This window comes from Juglans regia, chromosome 13 (assembly GCF_001411555.2).
Source record: "Juglans regia cultivar Chandler chromosome 13, Walnut 2.0, whole genome shotgun sequence".
NCBI lineage: Eukaryota > Viridiplantae > Streptophyta > Magnoliopsida > Fagales > Juglandaceae > Juglans > Juglans regia.
The window spans coordinates 36,068,246-36,080,183 of record NC_049913.1 but is presented as its reverse complement, the minus strand read 5'-3'; the positions used below and the strand labels follow the sequence as shown (position 1 = coordinate 36,080,183).

The 11,938-nt window shown below is 35.4% G+C and overlaps 1 protein-coding gene across 2 annotated transcripts; it reads left to right on the top strand.

Moving 5' to 3' along the window:
* Positions 1–7,042: 7,042 nt before the first annotated feature.
* On the top strand, positions 7,043–11,625 carry LOC108997223 (low affinity sulfate transporter 3). 2 transcript variants are annotated; one of them, XM_035684237.1, is made up of 12 exons: positions 7,050–7,524; positions 7,637–7,685; positions 7,876–8,083; positions 8,223–8,397; positions 8,571–8,636; positions 8,738–8,968; positions 9,054–9,180; positions 9,316–9,602; positions 10,536–10,729; positions 10,821–10,906; positions 11,146–11,222; positions 11,320–11,625. In XM_035684237.1, the coding sequence occupies exons 1-12, from the start codon at positions 7,189–7,191 to the stop codon at positions 11,467–11,469; spliced, it is 1,986 nt and encodes a 661-aa protein (XP_035540130.1). In that variant the 5' UTR covers positions 7,050–7,188; the 3' UTR covers positions 11,470–11,625. The 2 variants fall into 2 exon arrangements, 1 of the variants encoding a protein (XP_035540130.1); XR_004797965.1 differs by lacking the exon at positions 10,821–10,906 and having other exon boundaries at positions 7,043–7,524; positions 11,320–11,429.
* Positions 11,626–11,938: the final 313 nt, after the last annotated feature.

The following is an 11,938-nucleotide window of genomic DNA, read 5'->3' as shown; positions in this document are numbered from 1 at the left end:
TTCCCTCTCTAACTCCTTCGTCGCATCTCCCTCCCCTCTCTAGCCCCTCCATCACATTCTCTCCCCTTTTCGAAACCTTCGCAACCCCTACCCCCTTAGGTACGGTCTTCACTCTTCAATTTTCTTTTCTCTCAGTGTAGTGAATTTTCTCGTTGGCCCTATTTAAATATTTACAATGTAGTGATTCTAGTTAATCAGTGATAAATTTGTATATAAAATATTAGATTCGCATCCCTATTTACATATAATTTGTATGAATATCTTTTCTGATGGATTTCTTTGGATACTAATATTCACGGCTTGATTAGTACCTAGTATCTATAGTACTCATGTCATTGGATTTAAGACATTTCAAACTAGTTCTTTAGGTTTGTTATTTTTCTAGATGTACCCTATAAAAGAAACGATTCCGAGAGACTCTACCACAGATGATGCTAACAAGTCAACACAAGAGCAAGGGCAAGGTATTCTTCCACTCCTACCCAATGTAAGTACTAAACTGAGTGCTAGTAGACCTAGTGGTAGTAGAATTAGGTCAATGGTTTGATATCACTTTACAAAAATACTAAAAGGTGATCTCACTAAACTTAGGACTGCATGTAATTACTATGGTGCTTCGTATGCATGTGATACGAAGATCAACTATACAAAATCTATGAAGTACCACATTGAGAAATAGTGTAAGAAAATGTCCATTTAATAAGACGGACAAGTCCCAAACCACTTTAGGTTGGTAGGCAAAGGATGTGGTAAGTGGTAGTGGGGGACTTGTTCCCATAACATTTAGTGTTGAGGCTTGTAGACAAGCCTTATCGGAGATATTGATTTTTTATGAGTTGCCCTTTAGGTTCGTTGAATGTGAGGGTTTCAAAAGATTTATGCTTGTTGAAGGATAAAGATTTCATCTTGTGTTACGATTGCAAAAGATTGTGTTAATGTGTATGTGAGGGAAAAAGTAAGTTGAAAACTGCTCTTCAAGGGCAACAGATTTCCTTTACCACAGATACATGAACATCTATGCAAATCTCAATTATATGTATATCACTGCACACTTTATTGATGATGATTGGAATCTACAGAAAATGATTCTTTCTTTTTCTTTGATTGAAAATCACAATGTAATACACTTGGTAAGGCCATAGAGATGTGCTTGCATGATTGGGGGAGACCAAAAATACTTGCAATTACTGTTGATAATGCAAGTTATAATAACGAAGCAATATCTTATTTGAAAAGAAGACCAAGCATAGGAGGGATACTGTCTTCGAACATCAATTTTTGTATGTTTGGTGTTGTGCCCACATATTAAATTTAATTGTCCATGAGAGGTTGAAAGAGTATGATGACTCTATTGCAAGGGTGAGAAGTGTTGTAAAATACGTTAAATCATCCCCTCAAATGTGGAGTACATTTAAGTTGTATGTATAACTAGAAGACATTATATGCAAAGATCATGTTTGCATGGATGTGCAAACTAGATGAAACTTTACCTATCTTATGTTGGAGAATGCGGAAAAATTTAGAAAAACTTTTGAACGGTTAGCGGAAAAAGATTCAAATTTCTTTACTAGTATTGGATATGATAATGATGACGATGACGATTCATTGATGAGGAGAACGTCAAGGAAGTTAGGACCTCACAAGAATGATGATTGGGAGAAGGTAAAGTTATTTGTGAAGTTTCTTCAAGTTTTTCATGATACGCCTTTACATTTCTCGAGGGGTGAATATGTAACTTGCAACTCTTTTTTTATGGAGTTGGTTATAATTCAAAATGTGACATGGAGTGTGATGAAGGAAGCCTTGTGGTGGGATTAATGACGGTGAATATGAGGAAAACAATTTGATAAATATTGAAGTAATATTGAAAATGTGAATATGTTGTTGTATGTTAAGCTTGCTCGGTACAAGATGCGATATCTTGAATTTTCATTAGAATCAAAATTTTATAAAAATATGAATTTTACATAACCTGCTGAGAATGCTCTTATATGAAAGTAGAAAAGGAATAGTTGGTGTGTGTTTTTAAGACACCAACCATGTATGTATGTGAGATAACGTACTGCTCATGATATCGGTGCGAGGAGCTTTAGTAGTTAATTGGTTAAAGACGGAGCTGTCGAATAAGCTAGTAATATATACATGCATGGGTTAGTGGAAGATTTGGCAGAAAAGTTGAAGGAAGTAGTTTAGACAATAATGGTACATATATAGTAGCTAGCCAGCTAACTAAAGGTACGTAGTACTGGTATTAATAGAACACAACTTGAATGCATCCCACATCTATATATGAAATATGAATCCACCCCTATTACTCTCCAAATTCACGCCATGTTTTTCATCTTGGGGATATCTAATAACCACTTTGCTTTCAAAACTTTGGATTTGATGTAGACACTATAGGAAGCCCGACTTGCAGTAGTCTTTTCCACTCTCGAGGAATACTCGATTGCAAAATACAGCATCTTTGAACTCTTTTGGTTTTGGATGCATAGACGCACTCGCTCTGAATTAAAGCGAAATCACGTGATCATCATCATCATCATCATCTTGATCTAGCAGCTCCCAAAATATCTCTCCATTATAATCCCCGGTCAAGATGATCAGCCTGGCCTGGCATGTCTTTTCTTGATTGTGCCATAAATATAATTGCTTGATTGACAGTACCGCAACTCTGAATCAAGGTCTTGTTTACACGTACCTATTTATAATGAAGAATGGATTCTTGTATATTCTGCCCCAAATGTGGATAAGAACATACGTACTTACTCCACCCAAAAGCAATATTGCGGGCGATGAGGATGAAAGCTGACCGTCGAGAAGTGCAAAATGCAGGAATAAAGTTAGTGGGTCGGCTTCAAATATATGGGTTGGGATGGGATTGAAGTGGGTGCATGTTTTCATCAGTCATAAGGATATGATGAGCAGTACTATATATGACAGTGGCTACAGGCCGTATATGGACTTTGATTGAACTCAATGCATGGGACCAGATTGAGCACAAAGTCGTACACCAATCTCCCCCATACCCTATATTCATCCACGTTCACAAATTTATATGGTAAGTGGACAGGCCACCTGCATAAAGCTAGCTAGCATGGTGTTGCTGCTTTATTCACATGACCAAACCCAGTACTCCAATTCCATTGGTTTCCATCACCTACGACAGCCATTGCTCCTGCCTTACCTAAGATCACCAAGTTCATTTTCTAGAATTTTGCTACACATTAATCGATTAATACTATTTATAGTGAGACTCATTATAATTTAAAAAAAAAAACTAAAATACCAATAATTTTTAAACATACATAGCTGATGTGAAAGTCTTCTTGATCCACGTCAGCAGACTTTCACATCAACGATGTGTTATGAGATTCCATTTCCAATGCTATCATAATTGGTTTCTAACTAGTAATTTTGAGATTCCATATATATATGCTTTTTAGAACACACACACTGACTATGTAGGAAAATGTTATGTTTCTCCGACACTCTCGTTCACTCAAATTTGATTCATGTGATGAGATGGCCGTATTATTCATCAAACTTTGAATTTGTTGTTTTTTGAAAAAAAAAATTAAGTTGATCTTATGGTTGATAATCAACAATATAATGACACATCTAAATCTTGTTGGGTGTAGGAATAGATCATACATTCATGAGCAAGTTGCAGGTCCCATGCATTAATTAATACTTCATGAATGCTTGGTTTTAAACCATATGAACAGAATTTGCTGATAACATTTTCAAGCCCGGATCTCCATAATATGACACAACTAGCTCATGTCGATCCCCGCCCGGCTGTAAACTTAATTCTGATGTTGCTGTTACGTACAGACATTTCCATGCTATTAGTTGCATGTTTCTTTCTAGAAACTTTGAAAGCTCCATTTATGTGTGTGTGTATATATATATATCTCATGCTGCATGGACAGTAGACAAGTTAGGTAGCTTGGGCAACTATACCTACCCAAGCTAACCGTCATAATTAAAGGGATCGAAACTGACTTGTGATCACCATGCATGGCCGTTCAGTGCCACGTACCCGCGGGATCGATCTCACCTCAGGCTGACACACGATATCCCTCTTCAATACAGATATCCACCAGCTGCTGCCATCCTTTCCAATATTCCCAAATGGCAAGTAATTTGCAAGATGCATCGCTGTGCACGTAGACTGCATTCCCGTCAATCCCTATATATCCTCCCCCGGCCCTTGCCGTACTGTAACTCTCTTGTTTCTTTTTTTTTTAATCGCTCTTCCCGGCCTTCTGATTAGCATGACTTATTATATAGATATAATGCAGGTTTGATCTATCCGATCGATTAAATTTTTTTATTTGAAATCGGATGTAGTACTTTATTAAGTTGTTTGTAATTTATTATTAATCTTGCTAGATTTTTTAGCAGTGTTTATAAATATACATTACAAGAAAGTTATTTATTTATAACCAATTATATATTTTTTGTGAAAATGATTATTTTCTATTAAAATGAGACTGTTTCGATCATAAATATAATCATTCTCGTTAGAAGTAATATATCTTAAATACTCGTTTTTCTTATATATAATACTATACGGGATGACAACTTTATATATGTACATGTAATCGACAATGCATATGTCATGCGGGCGTATGCTCAGATCATTAAGATACAAATAAGATCATTTGCCCACCAAGAATGAAAAAAAAAAAATTGTTATTTTAATTTAATGTTTGAATTACGTACTATATATTTCTGCTTGGAGATCAATATTTATATCTAGGAAAATCTTCCTTCTACTTTCTATAATGTATGAAGTTTGGCATATGCAAGATTGTGACATGATTGTATTCTTTTACAGTTTTAATAATGCCTTCCGTTTCCGTTTTCTGCAGTGCAGAAAGATCTTTTAAGGTTCATTTATGATCGCAGGTTTTTAAAGCTGTTAATATATGTATGATTGGTCGAGAATATCAGCTCGTAAGGGCCAAAGGGCTGGCATGGTGCGATATTTCATCATAAGTTTGGAGATAGAAAGATAAACAAAATGAGTTTTATTATATATTTAAGGTAAGGGAAATGTGCGTCCTTCATTTTTATAAAATTTTTTATCTCATTTTATATAATTATTATAATCTTTTTAAATTTTTATATAAAATAAAATAAATAATTTAATTTTTTTAAATTTTAAAATAATAATATTAAAAAAATATATTTTAATAATATTTTATCTCATCTCATTTTATCTATAAAAATAATCAAAATTTCGTTAATATTTGGAGAATAAAAACAACACAAAAGAGAATATTTCTTTTTATAATAATTGATGTGATAGGCTCTTACATCAACACTGTATGTTTGGATAATAGATACTCTATTTCGTTATTTTGAATAGTGAGCAAGGGGATTAATTAATTTTTTATGGGTGATCAAATTTATCTATATATATTTTTATTTAATAAGATAAATTTAAATAATTAATGAAGACAAGATTACTTGCACATTTGAAATTGTATTTTTGAAAATTATATAAGATGAGAGATGAGTTGAGATTAAAATTAAAAAGTTAAATAAAATATTGTAATTTACGGTGTGTGATTGTAATTTCTTTTAAAATAAAATTTCTTACATCTCTATAGATGTAGGTACGTTACCGAATCACATTAATTTTATATTATGTAATTATTTACTTTTATTTTATTTTTCATCGTTATTTTCACAATAATATGAAACGCCATAATGGCTTTTTTTCCGTCCAAAATATTTGCAGAAACATAATTTCGCCGCAAAAAAGTAGAGTTTAGTGTTGACTTCTTCTTCACAGTAAATGAAACGATGCTAATGCACAAAATCAACTTTTTGCGTCAAATATTACTGGCGCTCAAAAAATTTGGCCGCGAAAAGACATATTTCTTGGAAGCTGGGATGGTTGCAAAGATGCTGCAATTGGATTAAGTACTTGTAAGTTTGATTGGTGTCTTCTATATAGATTGTCGCAGAGTCATGTTTTATGTTTAAAGAGTTTTTCAAAAGGTTTCATGAAAAAATTTCTTGTCTATTGATTACTATTCATGCCATCATGTGTGGACGTTGATATTGAATAGACTTGGTTTTTCATCGTTTAATTGTGCAAGCCATGGGACCGGATCAGCACATTAGTCATAAAAAGTTCACGTTACAGGAATCTACTTAAGTGGATGATGTGAGATGAGTAATAAAACTAGTTAAACGGATTTACAGGAAAATGAATCGGATGATATGGCTCAACAAGAGCAAATATATATATATATATATATATTTTAATACATAGTTAAATGAGGAAAATATATATACTTTGTCACCAGAAAACAGAGTATGCTCAGAAGTCAGAAAAATGCTTGTCTTTGTCCTCGAAGTATGCTCTTATAAAGGGAAAAGCGATCAAATAGTAGTGTCGAATGTCTATCCAGTATGCACAGATTCTGGCTAAAAGATAAGAGCATACTTTGACGAAATCAAATAATGGGTAATCACTTAAATAGTAGTCGGTAATCACTTCTCCATTAATTGTGGCCGTCTCCCTCCCCCTCCTTGATCAGTCATTTCAAAGGTGTGAAATTAGAGGTTGGAGGATCATATCCTCTCCCACAAGCACAATGTATTAGATAGATTTGGATTCTCTTTGCATACCCCAAATCTCTCTTTGCATCATGGATAGTTTATATTCACAACTGTAACTAGTATTATAATGAATTAGTTAAGGTTATTGAAAATTATGGAATAATTTACCAATAAAATGAGGACTTTTAACACACTTACTGATGAAATTTGATAATTATTTATATGTTTTTTTGGGACACACTGAAGTGTTTGATCATGTGGCTTGTTCATTGGGAATCTTCGGTGCAGAGAATTGTCCTGTTCCATCAATAAATTGAAGCATAAGAAAACCATTAACAAAGTTTAAAAAAAAAAAAAAAAAAAAAAAAAAAGGTCATTCTCCCTTTTTTATGAGTTCCAAACATCTGATAAGTAAGTTGCCACTCCTGACATGACCCAAATATAGTGACCCTTGAAGGCCAAGCACTTTCTAATAGGTAAGGCATCAGCCAAATTCAACTTTATTACGCTAATGGGTAGCATATAACCAACACTTTTGAGTTACATAACAAGTAACTCAAAGAGAGTTCACCCAAACACTTCAACTTCAAAGTTCAAACAACCATGATCAGTTCAGTTCCAACTGAGACCTTCAGTGTGGAGACTCGGCAGCTCGACATCGAGGATGCTAGTCGGGCTCCGAGGGCTGAATGGGTGCTCAATTCTCCTGACCCACCAGGTCTATGCCAAGAGCTCCTAGGTTCAATCAAAGAGACAGTCTTTCCTAACAGAAAGAAGCCATCTTCATCCTCCAAGATGAAGAATCCATGGAGATGTGCTGTGGCTTCATTCCTGCAGGGTCTATTTCCCATCCTCAGCTGGGGAAAGAATTACAAGGCTTCAACGTTTAAAAGCGATCTGATGGCTGGTTTGACACTGGCTAGCCTTAGCATTCCTCAGGTATTCACATGTTAGCCTATATCTTTTGTTTAAAACATTCTACTATATATATGTCATTTTTCTTCTTTCTCATCATTTCCCCCTTATATTAGTTTCATGAAATTTCTTGCAGAGTATAGGATACGCTAGTTTAGCAAAACTTGATCCTCAATATGGCCTATGTAAGTTACTGAGTTCAGTTTAGTACCGTATATTATGCTTCAAGTTTCTCAATTGCTAGTCTGATCAGGTCATTGATTCTTTCACACCCAGAGACATACTGCTGGAGAAAGAAACAGTAGTTATTATATTGTGGAACCTTATATTTGATGTTAGATTGGCATTTTTCTGATTTTACCTTCCTTTATTTAGACACAAGCGTTGTCCCTCCTCTGATTTATGCTCTAATGGGGAGCTCAAGAGAGCTAGCTATTGGACCAGTAGCTGTTGTTTCCATGCTGCTCTCCTCCATGGTTCAGCAAATACAAGATCCTATGGCTGATCCCATTGCTTATAGAAAACTCATTTTCACAGTGACCTTCTTCGCCGGAACTTTCCAAGCTCTATTTGGAATATTCAGGTAATTATGGGCTTTAAAGAGCCAGTTACATTTTCTTGTAATGTGATTCTTGTTCATTCTTATTTTGTTTTTCCTTGTCAACTTAAGTCTAGTCTTCTTTGTTCTAAGAAGTCTAATATCTAATCTCCAATATCTGCAGATTGGGATTCCTTGTGGACTTTCTTTCACATGCTGCCATTGTTGGATTCATGGCGGGTGCAGCCATTATCATTGGTCTTCAACAGCTAAAAGGGCTACTTGGGATTAGTCACTTCACCGTCAAAACAGATGTGGTGTCGGTCTTAGAGTCTGTTGTTAGATCAATTAACGATGAAGTAAGCTCTGCTTAAAGAACCATGGTTTGAAGAGGACAAAAATGAAATGATAAATGAAGAGTATTAAAATATTAGTCTCTGTTATTTGTACTTCTGCTCTATAGTTTTATGCGCTTTTGTTGATGTGTCACAAATTTGACAGTACCATCTTTTCCCCATGCTTTCATTGACAGTTGTACCCACTGAATTTCGTCCTTGGTTGTTCATTCCTGATCTTCCTCCTATTTACTAGATTTCTAGTAAGTAATTGAATCCTAGTGTCTCCCTTTATGATTTCTCCTTTATGGCACTCTTTTTCTGTTTCATTCATCCAATCTTGATAAATCTGTGACATTTGAAGGGCAGGAGAAACAAGAACCTCTTCTGGTTGCCTGCTATTGCTCCTTTGATATCAGTAATGTTATCCACTTTGATTGTGTTTTTGACAAAAGCTGATAAGCACGGAGTTAATATTATAAAAAACATCAAAAGGGGAGTAAATCAAAGTTCAGTTCATCAATTACAATTTAAAGGTCCACATGTTGGACAAGCAGCAAAAGTTGGACTAGTTTCTGCAATTATTGCTCTCACGGTCTGTCATCAACCCTTTACCCATTTGGTGATACTTGAATTTTTTCAGTATAAGTTTTTCAATGGTTATCCAATTTTCACCGCAGGAAGCCATCGCCGTTGGCAGATCTTTCGCTTCCATTAGGGGCTATCACCTGGATGGGAACAAGGAAATGGTAGCCATGGGCTTTATGAACCTAGCAGGATCTTTATCCTCATGCTATGTGGCAACCGGTGAGCTTTTCTGGTAACTTTTTTCCCTTTCTTTATATCTCACACACTACAAGAAGATCAGATGTCCACTTAAGCTGACAACCTCACAGACACAGCATATCAAATTATTTGAGAGGTTTTGGTGAATTACTGTAGGGTCATTCTCTAGGACAGCGGTAAATGTCAGCTCAGGATGTCAAACAGTAGTGTCAAATTTAGTGATGGCCATTACTGTGCTTCTGTCACTGGAATTGCTTACTAGGCTCTTGTACTTCACTCCCATTGCAATCCTAGCTTCAATCATTCTCTCTGCTCTTCCTGGACTTATTGACATAAATGAAGCTTACAATATCTGGAAGGTCGACAAATTAGATTTCCTTGCATGTATTGGTGCATTTCTTGGGGTCTTGTTTGCATCGGTGGAGATTGGCCTTCTGGTTGCGGTAAAGTTCCAAACTTCTCTCTGGCGTTTTTTCCCCGTTAACTTCTCTGAGTTTACTTTGAATGTGCTGATTCGGTTCCATTTTGGTGCATGAACTGTTGAAATAATCCACCTTAAAAAGGGAACCAAACTTGCAGTAAACAGACAACTTTATCATAATTGATTCGTAAGAGCACAAATACTGTTGGATAGAATCCGAGTCTTCATTGCCCAATTGGAAGAGCATGGTTGTCCCGTGATTGGTGGGTTCCATAACATAATGGAGCTTTATAATTCAACTGCTTTCTGAAAAGTGGGTGCTCACATGACTTGGGGTCCATATATAAACCTTCAAAGGCAGCAAACTGATTAGACCCTTTTGGCGCGTCCGGCTGATGCTGTTTTGAACTTTTGTGTATCCACGGACCACTGCCCACTTTCGGTATCTGTTTTGCTTTCTGGATGAATGATGTAGCCTGTAGGATCCCTTTAAGCTCAGACTCGACTTGCATATAGTTGAGCACTATATGTGAATAGGATACTGCAACCCATCATGGCATCATTTGCATTCAAATAAACATACACCAAAAACGGTCTATGAAACATTTCAAGGTATTTATTATTGCTAATGATCGAAGAATCATGTCACGTTTAGAAAACTCTATGATCATATTAAAAGCAAGAATAAATCTGAACACTTTTTCGCTAGCTAATATATGGAAACCATAGAATCTCAGGTCTGGTTTCTTCATGCTAATTAAGATGGAGTGATTTTATTGAACTGTTCAAGTCAAACACCCACCGTTGACAGATCATATTCAAATCTGAGTAGATGGTCATTATAACTTTATTCAATATGAAACATGTTCTTTCATATGAGGGGATATGAAAACTTCCATCGCCTTGGATAGTAACTACTAGTTCTATCTTGATATTTATCTTTTATGGAGTGCAGGTAACAATCTCATTTGGAAAAATATTACTAAAATCAATTCGACCTGGCATAGAAAAAATGGGGAGACTTCCTGGAACAGATATCTTCTGTGACATAAGCCAATACCCGATGGTCATTAAGACTCCGGCCATCCTGATAATCCGCATCGACTCTGCTTCCATGTGCTTTGTTAATGCTAATTTCATAAGAGAAAGGTATGAGTTTATGATTATTTCCTTATTTTATGGAAAAATGATAGAGAAATGGTGCAAGTTGAACTTAGTCCACGAATGGCTCTCGTTTCAGGATATTAGGGTTGATGAGAGAAGAAGAAAATAAAATGACAGAAAATGCAAATGGAACTGTTCAAGCATTAATCCTTGACATGTCCAGTGAGTTTTGTAAACTTGTATATCCGCTACCAACTAGATATTCTAAGTCCTCCTACTTGCGAAGTGGACGCTATTGACATAACAAGATTTGATTTGTAAGAGAAATTTAAAAATTAATTTATCTTGCAATTCAAAGCTTGCAATGTCTGAATAGTGCAGAGTGTACCCCTTTATACCGGCTTGCAAATATAATTTTCTTCAAGGGCATCACTGACCAAGTTGAATTTCTCTTATGATAGACATGATGAACATTGACACTTCAGGAATTATAGCACTAGAGGAACTGCACAGGAAGTTGGTTTCTCATGGCAAAGAAGTAAGGAATCGACCTGCACTTCAAGCCTTTCTCATGTTAATTACAATCTATGTATGTGGTTTCTGAGCTTTTAAAGCATTTACTTGTGCTCTTCCAGTTTGCTCTAGCAAACCCAAGGATGCAAGTGATTCACAAGCTGAAGGTGGCTAAATTTGTAGAAAAAGTTGGAAGAGGATGGGTTTTCCTCTCTGTCTGCGAAGCTGTAGATGCATGTCTCGGTTCTAAATCGGTGAATCTTGACACTTGATGGCTGTCTTGTGTATACTAAGTCGGTAAATTTTGTAAAATATAATAACCCTCAAGGACATCACAGCAGCAGCAGTTGTTGTGACCATGAACGTTGGTCTTGGAGGATAAAGATTAGTGCAGTATGGATTTTTATTAAAAATTGCTGTTTGATCTATTTGAGACTAGTGTTTGATGATAGGTAAAAGTTGGAAGATGTAATTAAACCTCACTTTCTGCGTTTGAAAAATGCATGACAATATTAGCTGATTGCATATATATATATATATATATATAGGAGTTGGGTAAATCCATCCAAGTGAAAGGTCGAATTTTGATAAAATATTTAGTAAAATATGGATTTAAGAGTTTGAAATCCTACTCCAGTTCTCAGAAGTGCTTTGTCCATCGACAAGAAGTATTAAGAATATAATACAAATAATAAAATTTATCTCTTCTTATCAACTTAGGTGTTTGAGATAAATGGTAAA

Bases quoted from the DNA above. Each gene is read 5' to 3' on its own strand.
- LOC108997223 (XM_035684237.1), top strand. From the start codon at position 7,189: ATGATCAGTTCAGTTCCAACTGAGACCTTCAGTGTGGAGACTCGGCAG. The intron at 8,969-9,053 runs GTCTGTCATCAA...TTTTCACCGCAG, and splicing joins CTGCAATTATTGCTCTCACG to GAAGCCATCGCCGTTGGCAG. The intron at 9,603-10,535 runs GTAAAGTTCCAA...TATGGAGTGCAG, and splicing joins AGATTGGCCTTCTGGTTGCG to GTAACAATCTCATTTGGAAA.